This window comes from Dipodomys spectabilis, unplaced genomic scaffold (genome assembly GCF_019054845.1).
Source record: "Dipodomys spectabilis isolate Male_0828 unplaced genomic scaffold, ASM1905484v1 ptg000375l, whole genome shotgun sequence".
Classification (NCBI taxonomy): Eukaryota; Metazoa; Chordata; class Mammalia; order Rodentia; family Heteromyidae; genus Dipodomys; species Dipodomys spectabilis.
In genome coordinates this window covers 305,647-323,524 of record NW_024871052.1, presented here as the reverse complement: position 1 = coordinate 323,524, position 17,878 = coordinate 305,647, and the positions used below count along the sequence as shown (strand labels likewise).

General features: G+C 54.3%; 1 protein-coding gene across 1 annotated transcript; it reads left to right on the top strand.

Moving 5' to 3' along the window:
* On the top strand, positions 1-8,329 carry Sncb (synuclein beta). Its single transcript, XM_042667104.1, has 5 exons — positions 1-181; positions 3,610-3,651; positions 3,805-3,923; positions 7,335-7,424; positions 7,785-8,329. The coding sequence occupies exons 1-5, from the start codon at positions 61-63 to the stop codon at positions 7,815-7,817; spliced, it is 405 nt and encodes a 134-aa protein (XP_042523038.1). The 5' UTR covers positions 1-60; the 3' UTR covers positions 7,818-8,329.
* Positions 8,330-17,878: the final 9,549 nt, after the last annotated feature.

The window sequence follows — 17,878 nt, the reverse complement described above, 5'->3', positions numbered from 1 at the left end:
GTGCGGAGCCGGCGCACCCGCGCGTGTGTTCGCCCCCCCTCCCCACTCCAGGCCGCCAGGATGGACGTGTTCATGAAGGGCCTGTCCATGGCCAAGGAGGGCGTCGTGGCTGCGGCCGAGAAAACCAAGCAAGGGGTCACCGAGGCGGCCGAGAAGACCAAGGAGGGCGTCCTCTACGTCGGTGGGCGGCGCTGGGGGGGGGGAGAGAGTGGGGTTCCCCCCCCAGAGGGAGTAAAGGGGGGAGCCTGAGGCTATGAGTCAGCAGATGGGGCAGGGTCAGCAGGGGGGGTCACTGGGGGACATGGGGGGGACCGGGTGGGGGGTTCGGCTGGAAGTTGGGGGGGCCCAGTGTTGTTGATGGGGGGGGGGGGACCAGCCAAGTTGTCCTTAGTCTTGTCATTAATAAATCCCAGGCTAGGCCCAGGATCCTAGCTACTCAGGAGGCGCAGATCGGAGCGAGGGCCCAGGTTCAAAGCCAGCTACAGCAGGAAAAGTCTCTGGGCGCTCCAGTGATCAACTCCAAAAAGCCGGAAGGATAAGTGTGACTCAAGTAGTGGAACAATAAAGCTAAGGGACAGCGCCCAGGCCCAGAGTTCCAACCCCAGCGCACACGCGCACACACACACACACACACATCCTGTGATAGTGAACCCTCCCTCTCCGACAAGTACCATGACATCCACGCCACCTCCAATGTTCCCAGCCTGTCCTGTGGCTGGTGGAAGCTGAGGCCTGGGGCTGAGGGAGTTAACCCCTTCACCAAGGTCATACAGCTGGGGTTTGGGAAAACCACCACCACCACCACCACTACCAGAAGCTGGGGTTTAAACCCAGCTCTGTGCACTCCCCAGCCCTCCCACTCCCTTGTGGCCCCTCCTGCTACTTCTGGGCTCCTTCACCGCTCAGTACCTGTGGAGGAGCCCACTGCTGTCCGTCAAGCCAGGTGGTTAAAATCTCTCACCCCTGAGTACGAAAGGATCATTTATATAAAGAGCAAGCCAATGATGGGAGGGAAACTCAGGCTTCTTGGAGCTGTCTGGCCATTCTAGGGTTTACCCGTATGAAGCAGATCTGAATTTCCTATAAGGTCATAGGAGGGAAGAATCATTTGCCCAAGGTCACCACCGCGCGGGGGGGTTTTAGGTCACAGGAAATGTGCCAACGACTTGGTGGCCACCCCCCTGGAGGCTGGTCGGTCACCCTGCATGCATGGTGGGGGGGGGGGGGGGGGTGTAGCTTGGGCAGGGAATGAAGCTGCCCAGATCATGACACAGAGCGTTTCCATGCTGAGATGTGACCCAGAAGCAGAGGTGGGGGGGTCCCGTTTTCACCTATGGTTTAAAAATAAAGGGGGGAAATAAAGAAAAAGGCTGCCCGAGCTGAGCTAGGTAGTTCTGGATGGGGAAGTGGGGGGGGGGGGGATTGGCAGAAAGGCCCTGGATGGGTGGGAAAGGGCTGGAGAGCTGCAGGCACTGTGGGAGGTGAGATCAGATTGGTGGGCAAGACCTTTACAAGCCAGGGGCTGGCACTATGGTAATGACCACGTCAGGAAGGGGCCTCTGGGGGGTTAGTGCACCCCAGGAGACCCGTATGATGGAGACCATACCTGTTTGGCCTTACCTGCCTGGCCCAGCTCCATGCCTCCTGCCTCTTCCCCTAATCCTTTCCCTCCTATTGAACACCCACACATACACACATATCCCTCACCCTGCACACACTACTGTCACTAATAGATCCTCCTCCTCGCAGCCACGCCACCCTCTACTTGAGATGAACACTTCTTGCTCCTTTCCTGCCCTGGAGCCATGGCTCTTTTCTAGAATGTACCCTAAGCCCTTAGCTCCCCGCAGCCTGGCATCTGTACCCTAATGGTCCAGCTAGGGTCTCTCTCTCTCTCTCTCTCTTTCTCTCCTACCTGGGTCCCTGAGCCTCCTTCAGAGTATCCATCGGCTCCCCAAGTCATACGATCCAGGCAGTGTCCCCCACCTCCAACCCCCACCCCACCCCACACAGCCTTGGAGGGGAGATGTCTTCTATTACACAAAGTCCAGAACTGAGCCTGCCTCTCTCCTACCTCTTCAGAGCGAGCCACTGGCCCAGGGCCTTGCCCAAAGTACACACAGATGAGCAGTTATGGGAGGAACGAATGGGTGGACCCCAAACCCATCTCCCCTTCTGGCTGGTCTTAGCTTAGCTCTGGACATGCGCAGCCTTCTTACCGTACCTCCTTTCTAGCCTCTCCTTTGCCTGCCCAGAGGCCTATTTCTGAATCAGTGGTTGTCTGGAAACTAAATCCTCCACATGAGAGATTTCCCCACACCCTAGAGGACCCTCACCCCAAATCACTCTTCATTCTTTTGTTGGTGGTGGTGGTGGTGGGGCTTGAACTCGGGACCTGAGCGCTGTCCTTGAACTCTTTTTTTGCTCAAAGCTAGTGCTCTACCACTTTGAGGCACAGCACCACTTCCATTCTTTCTGGTGGTTCACTGGAGATAAGAGTCTCATGGACTTTCCTGCCCAGGCTGGCTTTGAACCGTGATCCTCAGATCTCAGCCTCCTGAGTAGCTAGGATTTCAGGCATGAACACCACTGCCTGTCCTTACTTCGAGATCTTGCCCTTCCCAGTGATCTCCCACTTCAGTAAGGGCAGGTCCATGTGTATCCTCAATAGCATCTTGGCCTTAAAACTCCACATATCCAATCTGAGATGCTCCACTTTGGGGAGGAAACGCAGGACTCCCGGTCAAGAAGAGAGAATCTAGAAGGCACGGGACTGAGCAGGGCACAGGCTGCTGCTGTAGGCTGTAGGAGGGCACCTTTCAAAACCCATAGGCCCACCTGTCTCTCAGGCTGGGCAGCCACAGGCTCATAAAGCGGTTGGAGGCAGGAAGTTTGAATGAAGAAGCCTGATTTGAATGGCAGTCAGCCTCTTCCTGGCTGCTGACTGTTACAGAGTTTCTGTGGGGAGGAGAGGTTCCTATGGACTTTGGTGTGTGTGTGTGTGTGTGTGTGTGTGTGTGTGTGTGTGTGTGTGTGTGTGTTGGTACTGAGACTTGAACTCAGGGCCTGGACACTCCCTTAGCATTTTTGCTCAAACCTGGCACTCTACCACTTGAACCACAACTCAATTTCTAGCTTTTTTTTGGGGGGGGGGAAGGTTAATTAGAGATAAGCGCCTCATTGGGTTTTCCTTCTCGGGGCTGGCTTCGAACTGTGACTCTCAGATCTCAGCCTCCTAAGTAGCTAGGATGACAGGTGCGCGCCTGTGGAGCTCTGTTTCTCGTAGAATTCGAGCTTTGCCACAGATCTGGGGTTCTACGGACATCCAGTATGGGGGGGGGGGGTGTCAGGTTAGGGGGAGATCTGGAAAGCCTAGAAAGTAAGGATGGGGGGGTTGAGGGTGGTTGGGATGGGGCTGGAGTTGTTTGGGGGGGGAGGCAGCCCAAAGAAAGAGTAATGCAGACAGGAAACTCTGCAGTCCACCTGGGTCCCTCAGCCCCGCCCCTTCCTGTAGCCTGGTGGGGGGGGGGGGGGAAGGAGGGAGGAGGGCTGCTTGGATCTGTTTTCTCAGCTTAGACTTCCTTCAAAGCATTCTCTCTCCTCCCACAGGAAGCAAGACACGGGAGGGCGTGGTACAAGGTGTGGCCTCAGGTACCCAGCCCTGACCCTGTACTTACTGGGAGCCAGAGGTCCCAAGTCCACTTGGGGAGGGTAGGCCCTGGGATGCTATATAGGGGGCATCTGTATCCTCCCTCCCCCCCCCCCCCCTTCCTGATCTCTACCTTACATCCTTCATGGCTCCAGTGGCTGAGAAAACCAAGGAGCAAGCAACGCACCTAGGAGGTGCTGTGTTCTCCGGGGCTGGCAACATCGCTGCAGCCACTGGGCTGGTCAAGAAAGAGGAGTTCCCCACCGACCTGAAGGTGAGCCATTCTCCCAGGCCCACAGCTGCCCTGTCCATCCCCTCCAGCCCCAGCCAGCCTGGAGCTCAGACGCTGCTGTGCACAGATGCTCCCGTGAGAGACACACGCTATCTGGCTGTCCGTCCGTGTGTGTCCCTGGTGGTGCGTTCATATCATCTCATTGAACGGGGAATTGTTGCAGCAGGTCCTGCTGTGATTGGTTTTCCTTCCGTGCAAAAAAGATAGTAAAGAAAAAAAAATAAAGCAAGCCACTAAGCTGGTAGTTTATGCCTGTCATCTGAGCTACCTAGGAGGCTGAGATCGGAGGTTAGAGGTTCAAAGCCAGCCCAGGCAGGAAAATCCATTAGATTATTATTATTTTTTAACTGCCAGTCTTGGGGCTTGAACTCAGGGCCTGGGCACTGTGCCTGAGCTTCTTTTGCTCAAGGCTAGCGCTCTACCACTTGAGCCTCAGCGCCACTTCTGGCTTTTTCTGTGTATGTGGTACTGAGGAATCGAACCCAGGGCTTCATGCATGCTAGGCAAGCACTCTACCACTGAGCCACCTTCCCGGCCCCTCCATGAGATTCTTCTCTCCAATGAACCAGTAAAAAGCAGGAAGTAAAAGAGCAGTAGGACGTGGAGCTGTGGTTCAAGTGGTAGAACACTAGCCTTGAGTGAAAAAAAACTAAGCAACAGCTCCCAGGATTGGAGTTCAAGACTCAGTATTAGCATACACAAACAGACAGACAGACAGACAAACAGACAGACAGACACACACACACACACACACACACACACACTTTAAAAAACTGGTAGAAGCCAGGTGCCAGTGGCTCACGCCTATAATCCTCATTACTCAGGAGAGATCTGAGGATCGTGGTTCAAAGCCAGCCGGGCAGGAAAGTCTGTGAGACTCTTATCTCCAATGAACCACCAGAAAATGGGAAGCGGTGTGTGGCTCAAGTGGTAGAGCGCTAGCCACGAGCTGAAGAGCTGAGGGACAGCACCCAGGCCCAGAGTTCAGGCCCCATGACTGACCTAAACAACAAAAAACAAAACTGGTAGAGAAAGAGCTATGAGCTCCTGAGCACCACAGAACTGGATTCAAATCCTAATTCCACTATTTCTTAGCTGTGTCACCATGGGTGAGTCCCGTGATGTTTCCGAACCTGACAACCTATAACATGAAAGATAAACATGGTGAGACTCTTAGGCAGAATAGAGATAACATACCTCAGACATTCTCCATACTGCAGTGTGTGCTGGGCATGACAGTGCCCGCCTGTAATCCTCGCACGCAGGAGGCAGAGACAGGAGGATTTGGATTCAAGGCTAGCCTCAGCTGCTTAGCAAGTCCTTGTCTTAAAAAAAAAAAAAAAACAGAAACAAAACAAAACTATGAGTATCAACCAGAGTCACCAGGAGGCTAAGTGAAAATACCTAGATTTCAGCCTGGGGTTGGTGAGTTACACCCATCATCCTAGCTACTTGGGAGACTGAGATCATGAGGATCATGGTTCAAAGCCAGCCCAGGCTTCCAGCCCATGAGACTCTTTACCTTCCATTAACTACCCAAGAAAGCTGGAAGTGGAGCTGTGGCTTAAGTGAGAGCTCACTAGCTTTGAGCACAAAAGCTCAAGAACAGCACCCGGGCCCTGAGTTCAAGTCCTTGGACCGGCATCAAAAAGTGAATACTTACATTTCTGGTATGCCTAGGTTTGAGGTGAACCCCAAGAATAACAATTAGGTGATGCTAGCGCTGCAGTTCCAGTGATATGTGTGTGTCATATATGTCATATATATACGTATATATATGCCTGGGTTTTGGATGAGCCATTTCCCAGGAGAGTTGTGGAGTCCAGGATCTAGGGAGCAGTGTGTCTGTCCCTGGGGGACCACGTGATCACAGGTGTGCTCAGTTAGAGTGTCCTGGGGTCCTAAGCACATTTTTTTTTTCTTTTTGGTCGAGGCGAGCGCTCTACCACTTGAGCCACAGCGCCACTTCCGGCTTTTTCTGCTTCTGTGGTGCTGGGGAATCGAACCCAGGGCCTCAGGCATGCGAGGCAAGCGCTCTACCACTGAGCCACCTTCCCAGCTCCCCTAAGCACGTTTCTTATGTGGACATCCCTGCTGTAGGTACTGTGTCCATGCTCAGATGTATGCAGTGAGCTAGTGGATGAGCATGCCTTCTGGGTGTTTATCCACCTGCCTGCGGAGACCCCCGTGAGCCTGGAGATAAGAGTCTCATAGACCTTCCTACCTGAGCTGGCTTTAAAGTGCCATCCTCAGATCTCAGCCTCCTGTGTAGCTAGGATGACAGGTGTGAGCCACGGGTGCCCGGCCATTTATACATTCTTTCCAAACAAATGTGCTGCTCACTCCGTCTGAAATCTTTTTTATTGTATGTATTTATTTACTTTTGTGTGTGTGTGTGTGTGTGTGTGTGTGTGTGTGTGTGTAAAAGGGTTGCTGGGTATCTAGTGCATGCTAGTCAGGGGCTCTACCTCTGAGTCTCCAACGCTTGGATCTGTAAAACTGTTTCCTTCCTGGTTGTGTGATTTGGGGGGGGGGGTCAACAAACTTTCCCCCCATTTCCTGGGTCATCTCTCCAATGTAGAGAATAAACCAAGTCGATCTCATTGTGCACACAGGGGCCAGCTAAACAGGATCCTGTGAGCAGATGAAGTTATAGATGGGTAGAAGAAGCCAGAGGAATGCCAACCTCAGTGCTACCCCCCCACCCCAGGGTCTCAGGCCTGTGCCATCCTACATATGGGCCAGGTTACTGTAGGTTAAACTGCGTGTGCACATACATGTTCTCGCCCACAGATGGCCCGCCATGTGTCTAGCCATTACCCCCCCCTCCCCCACATATACACCCCATGTCTGCCTGCCATTCGGTGCCCATCTGGGCAGCAGATGCAAGGGATGGGGGAGGGGAGAGTCTTAGCTCATACATCCAAGCAACACCATGAGCTGTTGCTTCCAGCTTATCTTAAAATAGCAACGGGGAAGAAAGCAGGCCAGGCTGGGCCCTGGGGGAGGGATGGGTGGAAGGTGGCTGGGGAAAGAATGGCTCAGAGCCCCTGTCCAGCCCTGTGCTGAGCCTTCATCTCTCTCCAGCCCCGGAGGGAGGAAGCTGCCCAGGTTTTCCCAGGGGGTCCTAAAGTCCATGGCCGAGCCTGGCAGGAAGGAGAGGGGTAGATGTGTGGTTGGGAGCTCTGCTTCCTCCACCCATCCACCCTGCACCTGCTCCAACTCCCCTGCTTCCAGGGACTTAGTCCTTCACCTTACTTCTAAGACGCTTCCTAAGAAACGATTTATAACCGATCTCCTTCCAAGAAGCCCGAAGTTGGCAGCCTGGGATTTTAGGGGTGTCTCTGAGCCACCCTTGAACAGGCCCTGCCTTTCTCTGCCCACTCCCCACAGCCAGAGGAAGTGGGCCAGGAAGCTGCTGAGGAGCCTTTGATTGAACCCCTGATGGAACCCGAAGGGGAGAGCTATGAGGAATCCCCGCAGGTGAGGCCCTGGGCAGCCCGGGAAACGGCTGGGGTGGGTGATCCCTGCACGCACACAAGGCTGGGCTTAGGGGGCTTCTGGACCTGCCTCTTCAAGAAGCCCGGCCTCCAAGAGGCGGGAGCAAGGGAGGGGAGGACCATGGGACCTAAGGAATATCTCTGTGCTGTCATAGACTGCAGGTTTACACACACACACACACACACACACACACACACACACACACACACGGGGTGCAGCATGCATTGTTCCTCCTGGAGAGGGGGGGTGGGGCTTGGCCTTGGGGGGGGTGTCCAACATCACCTCCCCCCCTCCACCTCCCTTTTCCTCTTCTTTGCTCTGTTCCCCCTCCCCCTGCTGCAGGAAGAATATCAGGAATATGAGCCAGAGGCCTAAGGACCAGGGTCGGTCCTCACCAGCAGCACAATTTCTTTCCTGTCCCCCAGATCGGCCCCATCCTGGCCCCCCCCCACCCAGAACCAGGGCTGTCCTAATTTACCTCCCCCTCCCCCGCCTCTCCTGAGCCCCCAAACACGAGATCTTCCTTCTGCTCCGAGGCAACCCCCGACCCCACTTCCTTTCCTCGGAGCCTGTGTTCGTTATCTGTCCATCTGTCTGTCCTCCTCCGCCCCGGGCGTCCTACCCTTGGGAGGGGGGGGGGGCCGTGGACTGGATTGTGGGGGGGTCCGAGACTATTCCCTGGGAGCCCCTGACCCCACGACGGTCGCCACCCCCCTCCCTCCAGCGCCCCCCCAATCCCCCCATCGCGTCTGACGTCTAGCATGTTCTATGTATTTTTCATCGAAGACCAGAAATGATGGCTCCCTCCCCACTCCCCACCCGCACCCCAAAACACACAGCTCTTCAAGGGGTGCCTCCACCTCCCGGGCAGCTCCGCCCTCACATCCATCGACACCACGTCCCCCCCCCCCCCAGCGCCCCCGAGGACTTTTTTTTAAACACCCAAACCTGGAGCCAAATTGTGTGCCATTCTCCCCCCCTCCCCTCCCTCCTCCTCCCCCCCCCCAGCCAGCCGCGGGCCTGTCGTGATTGTCGCATGGAGAGCCCCCACCCCCTCGTGTGAGCGTGTCCCGGGTGGGGCGGGCCCGGACGCCCCCTCCACCCCCCCCCACCCCGCGTGTCCAAGAATAAAGCCAATCTGTCTGTAGCCTGCGCCGCCTGGGCAGGGCCGGGCCGGGCGCCACCGCAGATGGACTTTGGGGGGGGCGGGAGGGGGAGGGGCGCGGGGTGCCACGGATCGCCCCCCCCCCCGGGATCGTTACCCCTGGGATCGGGGGTTTCCCCGCTCGCTGTGGCCCTGGGGGGGCGCCACGCGTGCTCGGAGGTGCGGGGCGCGCGGGTGACTGGGGGGGAGGGGGAGGGGGGGAGGGGGGGAGGGGAGCGCGGTCTCGGGCGCCACCTGCTGGGGTGTGTGGAGATTCTGGGGGTGCGCGCGGCCCGGCGTGCAGGTGAGCTGGTGTTTCCCCACCACCACCACCACCATCATCATCGTCTTCCTCATCACTACCACCGCCGAGGCGCGCGCGGTGCGCCCCCGCGGCCACTGCACATGCGCGGAGGGGGGGAGCGGAGGAAAGGGGGGAGCTTCACCGGGCAGCCACGGGGATGCGGCGTCGCGGGCTCCAGCTCGGCGCTAGAGGGCACCCGATCCCCTCTCCTCCCCGACATCGCCTGGCGTGGGGAAGAGCCGGGGCCGCGACCCTGAGGGGCTCTGCGGGGAACCCGGAGGGGCGGGGCTAGCGGAGGGGGCGGGGCTGCACCTGCCAGGGGTGGAGATCCCTGCTTTCATTGGGGGCGGGGCTTGAGGAGGGGGCGGGGCTTCACCTGCCAGGGGCGGAGATCCCTGCTTTCATTGGCGCCGGGGCGGGGCTAGCAGAGGGGGCGGGGCTTCACCTGCCAGGGGCGGAGATCCCTGCTTTCATTGGCGCCGGGGCGGGGCTGCACCTGCCAGGGGCGGAGATCCCTGCTTTCATTGGCTCCGGAGCTCCGGACTCCGCCCCCATCTCCTCCATCCGCCCTTTGGGTGCAGCGCCCCTCCTTTTGCTGCAGCGCTCCCCCCACACACACCGCCTGCCCCACTCCTGCGGGATCCGGGCTTCACTTTGCCGCAGAGCCCCTCCACACACCCCCCTCCCCACACCCCCAGCCCACTTCCTACCCCGATCCGACCTCAGATCCAAGCGGAAACCCGGGGTTCCATCTCCAGGAGCCGAGCTGGAAGAATCTGGCTCTTCTTTCTCCTATGCCCTTGGTGGAAACGTCGGAGGAGTGAATGCCAAGCCTGGGAAGGAAGGCTTTGAAGGCAGCAGGAGACCGGTGTGCCCCGGGTCACCTTGGGCTGAAGTGTATGGTGTGTGTGTGTGTGTAAGTGTAACCTCAATCCTCAGGATTGTTACACTCATAGCCCTTGGGCTGAGTTTGAATCGATTTAATCTGCCAGCACAGGCTTTAAGTGTGTATGTGTGAGTGTGTGTGTGTGAGTGTGTACACCGGTACTGGGGTTTGAACTCAAGGACCTCCTCCCACTGTCCTTTAGCTTTTTTCCACTCAAGGCTGGCGCTCTTTTCACTGGAGCCACAGCCCTACTTACAGCTTTTTTTGGTCGTTAATTAGAGATAAGAGTCTCTCTCGGGCTCTCCTCTCCAGGCTGAGTTCAAAATGCTAGCCTCAGATCGTAGCCTCCTGGGCAGTTAGGACGACAGAGCTGAGCCACCGGCACCCAGCATGACTTTAAATTGTTTAAATGCAAGTGCCTTTGGCCTGCACCTTTTCTGATCAATGCCACCATTTTCTCCCTTCCCTCCCCTGCCCGTGTTCATGAACCGACCTGTGATCCAGCACCTGATTCTCATTTTTAGATGCTCAAACCAGGTTCACCATCTGACCTGGAGGGAGATCTCTTCCTCCTTCCCAGGCATGGAGCCCTCCACCTGGCCCCACTGGGAGAGGGCAGTGTTCTCATCTGCAAGGGGAAGGGGGTCACTTGAGATGCATACAGCTCCTCCCATGCCACAAGCTAACAGCCATTGTCCAAGTGCTCAAAGACACCGCCCTCCCCCTTGAAACCATTCTCCAGGATGCCTTCTTGTAGCCCCAGTTTTCAGAGGAGGGAAGGGAGGGACAGAGGCCAAGCTACCTGTTCTAGCCAGGTTTGCTGGGATTTGGCAAAAGCCACATTGTATCAAGCCTGATTCCAAAGCAGAATTCCTTAGGAATATGTGTGCACGCATGCGCTCATGTACCCATACTGGGGCTTGAACTCCGAACCTTGTGCTCTCGCTTTTTTTTTTTGGTCAGTCTTGGGGCCTGAACTCAGGGCCTGGGTGCAGCCCCTCAGCTCAAGGCAAGCGCTCTACCATTGAGCCACCTTCCCAGCCCTTGCTTCATTATTTTTTGCATTCAGTGCTGGCACGCGACCATTTGAACCACAGCTCCGCTTTCGGCTTTTAGTTGGTTAATTGGAGAGAAGGGTCTGGTGGATTTTTCTGCCCAGGCTGGCTTCAAATTGGGATCTTCAGATCTCAGCCTTCTGAGTAGCTGGGATTATAGGAGTGTGCTACCAATGCCTGCTGACCTTGGAATTTCTTAAACTGGTTTTCTTTGGCTCAGAAGAGAGAAACAAATGAAAAATACATCAGACAAATGTGGGGAGGCAGAAATGTCTTGATTGGTCTTGTGTAGTGCCAGACACAAGTATGTGTGTGTGTGTATGTATGTGTGTGTATGTGTGTGTGTGTGTGTGCTGTATTGTATCTATGTTAATATGTGAACAGGAATATGTTCTCTGTGTGTGGATGTTCATTCAGTCATCTAGCAATGTATACCATATGCTTGCAAGTTAGACAGGGTGGCTCACACCTGTCATCCGCGTTACTCAGGAGGCTGAGATCTGAAGCTTGTAGTTCAAAGCCAGCCCAGGCAGACAAATCCTAGAGATGCTTATCTCCATTCAACCACCAAAAGTCTGAAAGAGATGTTGTAGCTCAAGTGATAGAGCTCCAGCCTTGAATGGAGAAAGCCAAGCATGAGTGTGAGGCCATGAGTTCAAGCCCCAGTACTGGAATAACAAAAAACAAAACAATAAGAACAACCCAAGGAGTATCAGGAAAGAGCCCTGTATTTTTGTCCTGATAGCTCACATCTAGCCATTACTAATGACCAACAAAGACCACTATGGAGGCTCATAGCCAGTAGTTCTAAGAGTAGAGAGGCTGAGAGACCTAAGGCAGAAGGTTCTCAAGTTCTAGCTCAGTCTGTGCTAAATCCCAAGATCTCATCCCCAAAAAATAAATAAGAGGGTCCTAGGACTGGCGGCTCATGCCTATAATCCTTGCTGGCCAGGAGGCTGAGATCTGAGGATCCCCGTTCAAGCCCGTCCCAGGCAGATAGATCTAAGAGAGACTCTTTTCTCCAACTAACCAGCAAAAAGCTGGAAATAGAGCCCATGGCTCAAGTAGTAGAGCACCAACCTTGAGCAAAACAGCCAAGCAAGAGCATGAGGCCCTGAGTTTAAGCCTCAGTTCTGGCATGCCCATGCGTGTGCACGTGTGCACGTGTGCACACACACACACACATCCACAGCAAAATGCGATAGTCAAAGAAAGTGACTGGAGTCATGAATGTAAGGTGGTAGCTCAGGTGTCTGAAAAGGCGAAGAGGAAACGTGAATGATTGAATGAAGGTGGCAGGTAGGGTGTGTGTGTGTGTGTGTGTGTGTGTGTGTGTGTGCGTGTGCACAGACAGGATGTTGTGTGCACAGAGACAGAGTCCCATCAGACTGCTCCAGATCTCAGCCTCCAGCCCCTCTCCCTGGTCCAGGCTTTCTCTGCCTCTGTCTGTATTCCTTCCCCTTGGGCAGCTCTCCGCCAGCCTCTGAGTCTTCCTCACTCCTGCTCAGCGACTAACCTGAAAACTGCCCTTTCATCGTTTTTCTGGGTCCCCCCTTCCCCCCACCGCCAAGTAATGCTGCTTCTAGGCTTTCTCTGGAACTTTATTTTTGTTTTCTTCCCTTCCCTATTTATAGCTCTCTCTCCCCTCCGAACCATCTCTGCATCCATCCCGTTGCCTAGAAACGGATCTCTGGGCTGAGGGAGGGGGTGACCAGACAGAACCCAGGCAGGGGGGGAAAAAGAAGAGATGTCACCCACTAACCCCCCCCAGCACCGCCCCCCAAGCTTCCAGAAGCCCACAATGCCCCTCTGCCCAGCACCCACAGATGTTTTCTTTTTCTAAGGGATAAAGCAGAATGTAAAAAAAGCAAAAAACACCAGCCCTTTGTGAAGTCCTTCCCAGCTTCTAAAGGGCAGATGAGTATGATTTCACTCATGTCTTTGAACAGTCTACTTTGATAGGGGCCTGGATGCATTTTTTTTTCAACTGGGGGAAACTGAGGCTTCAGGACACCGGAGCTTCCTTGGTGAGAACTCTCAGATCTGGACTTGTTAACCTTAGGGTGCTGGTTGGAAACCCTGGAAGACTGGAAAGCATAAATGATTCCATAAGCCATGAATTGCAGGACGGTAAAACCAGACTGCTGACATTCTCGACACATACTAAGCCATCAATGCCTCTACCATGCTTTCTGCATAGCTCTTAAGACCCCCGGCCAGCCTGGTACCAGTGGCTCACACCTGTCATCCTAGCTACTCAGGAGGCTGGAATCTGAGGATTGGGATTCAAAGCCAGCCCAGACAGCAAAGTCTTTGAGACTTATCTCCAATGAACCATCAGAAAGTGGCACTGTGGCTCAAATGATAGAGCGCTCTCCTTGAGCCAAAGAACTCAGAGACAGTGCCCAGGGCCTGAGTTCAAGCCCCACAACCAACCAAAAATTTAAAAAAAAGGAATCCTTGCAAGAAGCTAGGTGCTGGTGGTTCAAGTCTGCCATCCTAGCTACCTACTTCAGGATACTGAGATCTGAGGGTCGCAGTTGATGTCAGGCAAGTTTGAAGTTAGACAAGAAAGCTCAGGGGATCTCTTATGCCCAGTTAACCAGCAAAAAGCCAGAAGTGAAGGAACAGCTCAAGTAGTAGAGTACCAACCAGCCTTGAGCAAAACAGCTCAGGATAGTGCCCAGGCCTTACGTTCACGCCCCAGGACTGGCACACTCACACACACACACACACACACACACACACACACACACCTACTCCAAGTAGTAGAGCCCTAGCCTTTCGAGAAAACACTAAGAGCAAAAGTCCCTGAGTTCAAACCCCAATTTGAACACACACACACACACACACACACACACACACACACACAACCCTTGCAAGGCTCCAATCTTTGACTCAACCATGCTACACACCATCCTGCCCCTACCATGCCCTGTAGTGCCGCTGAAATACCCTCCCCATTGCCAACACGTTCTCCACCCCACCCCCCGCTGCTCCCTGCCCCCCCCCCACACCGCTCCCTGTGTCCCTCACCTAGCTGCATGGCAGCTCCCAGCTTACCTTCTACAGACTGGACCAGGAGGTCTGAGCTCCTTCCTGGCTCTCTCATTTCGCCAACTGTGTGACTATGCTCAGAGTATTTGTGTGTGTGTGTGTGTGCATGCACGTGCACATGTTAGTACTGCATTTTGAACACAGGGCCTGGGTCATTGTTCCTTAGCTTTTTCACCCGACACTGGTGCTCTACCACTTGAGCCACAGCTCCACTTTTAGCTTTTAGTTGCCGGTCGTGGGCCTTGGACTCTGGGCCCGGGCGCTGTCCCTCAGCTCTTCAGCTCAAGGCTAGCGCTCTACCACTTGAGGTACAGCGCCACTTCTGGTTTTCTGATGGTTCATTGGTGATAAGAGTCTCATGGACTTTCCTGCTTGGGCTGTTCTTGAACCACGATCCTCATATCTCAGCCTCCTGAGTAGTTAGGATGACAGGCATGAGCCACCGTCTCCCAGTTTAGCTTTTGTTGTTGTTGTTAATTGGAACTAAGAATATCTCAGCCAGGAGCCAGTGACTCATGTCTGTCATCCTAGCTACTTAGGAGGTTGAGATCTGAGGATCACGGTTCAAAGCCAGCCCGGGGAAGACAGGAATGTCTGTGAGACTTTGATCTCCAATGAACCAACAGAAACCCAGAAGTGGCGCTGTGGCTCAAGTGATAGAGCGCTTGCCTTGAGCTGAAGAGCTGAGGGACAGCGCCCAGGCCCCGAGTTCAAACCTCACCATCCACCAAAATAATAATAATAGTAGTAGTAGTAATAATAATAATATCTCAAATTTGTCTGCCTGGGGCTGGCTTTGAACTGGGATCCTCAGATCTCAGCCTCCCGAGTCGCTAGGTTTAGAAGTGTACATCACTAACACCTGGTCCAGAGGATCTTTTATGCCTTTAAGTGTTCCATCGTTGATTGCCTCCCACTCCCATGACCACTCTCTGTCTCCCACCCCAAGGCCTACCTCTGCTTTCCAAACTGATTCCACAGGCAGAATGGGGGAGGGGCTGCCAAGGAGCAGCTGGGCCGTGATTCAGGCTGAATCACCCATGTAAATTCTAGGGCCGCCCCCAGTCCGGGCCAGGGCCTGCCTGCAGCTGCTAGTGTAGGGAGGGGAGGGGGGGAGGGGGGGAGGGGACTGGTGGTCTGTGTGGGCATCAGGTTTTGCTCTCAACCATCCAAGCCAGGCCTCTCAGATGATTCTGAGCATCGGATATCCGGATATCCACACTGACCAAGCAGGATGTGTGCAGGTGTGGCACGGGCATCCTGGCATGAGTCAGGGCCTTTAAGTAAGTAAGGTGTTTGTATGCTCTGTGTGTGTAAGCAGGGGAAGGCATTGTATGTGAACTTAGCTGGACAAGCCCAAGGTTCTGGAAGTTCTAGTAGTAAATTTCTTGTCTATCTGACTATGGCTGCTGACTTCCAGTTTTGTCCCTTTCTAGCTCCATGAACGCAGCTTTTTGGGTTTTGTTTTTGTTATTTTTTGTTGGTCGTGGGGCCTGAACTCTGGGCCTGGGCGCTGTCCCTCAGCTCTTCAGCTCAAGGCCAGCGCTCTACCACTTGAGCCACAGCACCACTTCTGGCTTTTTCTGCTTATGTGGCGCTGAGGAATCGAACCCAGGGCCTCATGCATGCAAGGCAAGCGCTCTACCACTGAGCTACTCTCCCAGCTCCCCCTTTTTGTTTTTTGGTGGTACTGGGATTTGAACTCAGGTTCTTGTACTTGTTAGGAAATGACTCTATCACTTGAGCCGCATGCAAACCAGGGAAATTCTGAACCTCTCCAAATACCAGTGTCCTCATCTTTGGGGTAACAGTGTATCATTAAGGCTGACTCTCCTGAAAGATTAAATAGAAGGAGGTGAGAGTCGGGTGCTGGTGGCTCACGCCTGTCATCCTAGCTACTCAGGAGGCTGAGATCTGAGGATCGCCGTTCAAAGCCAGCCCAGGCAGCAATGTCCACGAGACTCTTGTCTCCAATGAACCACCAGAAAAGCAGAAGTGGAGCTGTGGCTCAAAGGGGTAGAGCATTAGCATTGAGCACAAAAGCTCAAGAGACAGCTCTCAGGTACTGAGTTCAAACCCCATGATAGACAAAAACACAACAACAATAGGAGATAGGAGCTGCAGAATACTCAGGGAGTCCATGAATGGTACACGAGCCTCATTTCCATCCCTAGGGTGTGTATTGTGTACACAAGGATGTTTGTGCGTGTGAGGGTCAACGCACCCCAAGGAGGTAGGGGGTCCCTGTGAATTCATTCTACACGTGAATCCCTGAAGCACAGGATGATACAAGAACTTCCAGAACCATGGGTTTGTCCAGTCCAGCACTGACACATTTGATTCCTTCCCCATCCCCCCTCAACGACCTGCACAGACAGAGCATACATACACCTTACTTAAAGGCTGTACCTCATGCCAAACACCAGTGGCTCGTGCCTTTAATCCTAGCTATTCAGGAAGCTGAGATCTGAGTGTCATAGTCCAAATTCAGCAGCCTTGAGAGGAAAGTCTTTTTTTGGTCAGTTGTGGGGGTCTGAACTCTGGGCCTGGGTGCTGTCCCTTAGCTCTTCAGCTCAAGGTGAACCACAGCTCTACCACTTGAACCACAGCGCCACTTCTGGCTTTTTCTGCTTATGTGGTGCTGAGGAATTGAACTCAGGACCTCATGCATTCTGAGCCACCTTTCCAGCCCCAAGTCTGAGACTCTTACCTCCAAGGAACCACCAAAAAGCTAGAAGTGGAGCTGTGGCTCAAAGGGTAAAGTGCTAGCTTTGAGCACAAAAGCACCTAGGCCCTAAGTTCAAGCCCCCGGACCAACACACACACACACACACACACACACACACACACACAGACTGTGAGTCACTGAAATGCTGCCCAGCCCAGGACCCGTGTACAGACAAAGGGATCAGAAACTAGGGATACTGTGTTTTGGAAGATCTCACATCTTCTTCAAAGCTTGGAGCAAAGCTGGAATGGTAGTTGTCTGGACCTCAGGAAAGGGTGGGCCTGGGTGCGAAAGAGGCTTTGTGTTGGATGAATATGAGTGTGATCCCGACTTGGGAGAGAAGAAGATACATACCATTCACAGGGAGGCGGGCATGCGCGTGTGGGGTCGTATGGGATGCCTGGGGCGGCCTGGCCACGCGCATGCGCAAACAGGCACTCCCGGGGTGGCATTGGAGGCTGGCTTCTGTCTCTGCCCTGGTACAGTCTGCTTGTCTCCATGGTGCCTGTTGCCACACACATTTGCTTTTTCAGAAAGTCACAGGGATTGTTTATTCCACCCCCGGGCCTGGGTGCACGCCAAGGAGCTGCAGGCGCTTGTTTATCTTCTGGCAGGGTACGTGTGTGAGTGTGTGTGTGTGTGTGTGTGTGTGTGTGTGAGTGTGTGTCCTAGAGGGAGACCAGCCCGAATTGAGTGAGCACACTCACACGGTGTGGGTGACCAGGTTGTACCCCGGGCCTAGGCAGACTCTTCCCCCAAGATGGACACTTCCCCCATTAATCCTGCAGCCTCTCAAGTTCCAGGAAAGTGTGAAGTTCACCCCCCACCCCTAGAATAAACCACTATACCATCTTGGCCAGCTGGGCAAAGCTACTCAGGAGGCTGAGATCTGAGGATCACGGTTTAAAGCCAGCCCAGGCAGGAAAGTCCATGAGACTCCTATCTCCAATAAACCACCAGACAACTGGAAGTGGCGCTGGGGCTCAAGTGGTAGAGTGCTCGCCTTGAGCTGAAGAGCTGAGGGACAGTGCCCAGGCCCAGAGTTCAAGAAAAGAAAAGATATTGGCCAGACCTGGGTCACTACATACCCACTGACCTGCCCACCATGTAGGCTGGGGAGTCCTGATACCTTCAGAAAGGAGGCCAGGCACTGGGTTCATTTTTCTCTCAGACCTCTGCGAGCCTGGTGTTATATATGGTCAAGGGAGTGTGGCTTTAATCGTGGCCACACAGCTAGTAGGTGGCCAAGTAAACTGTAAACC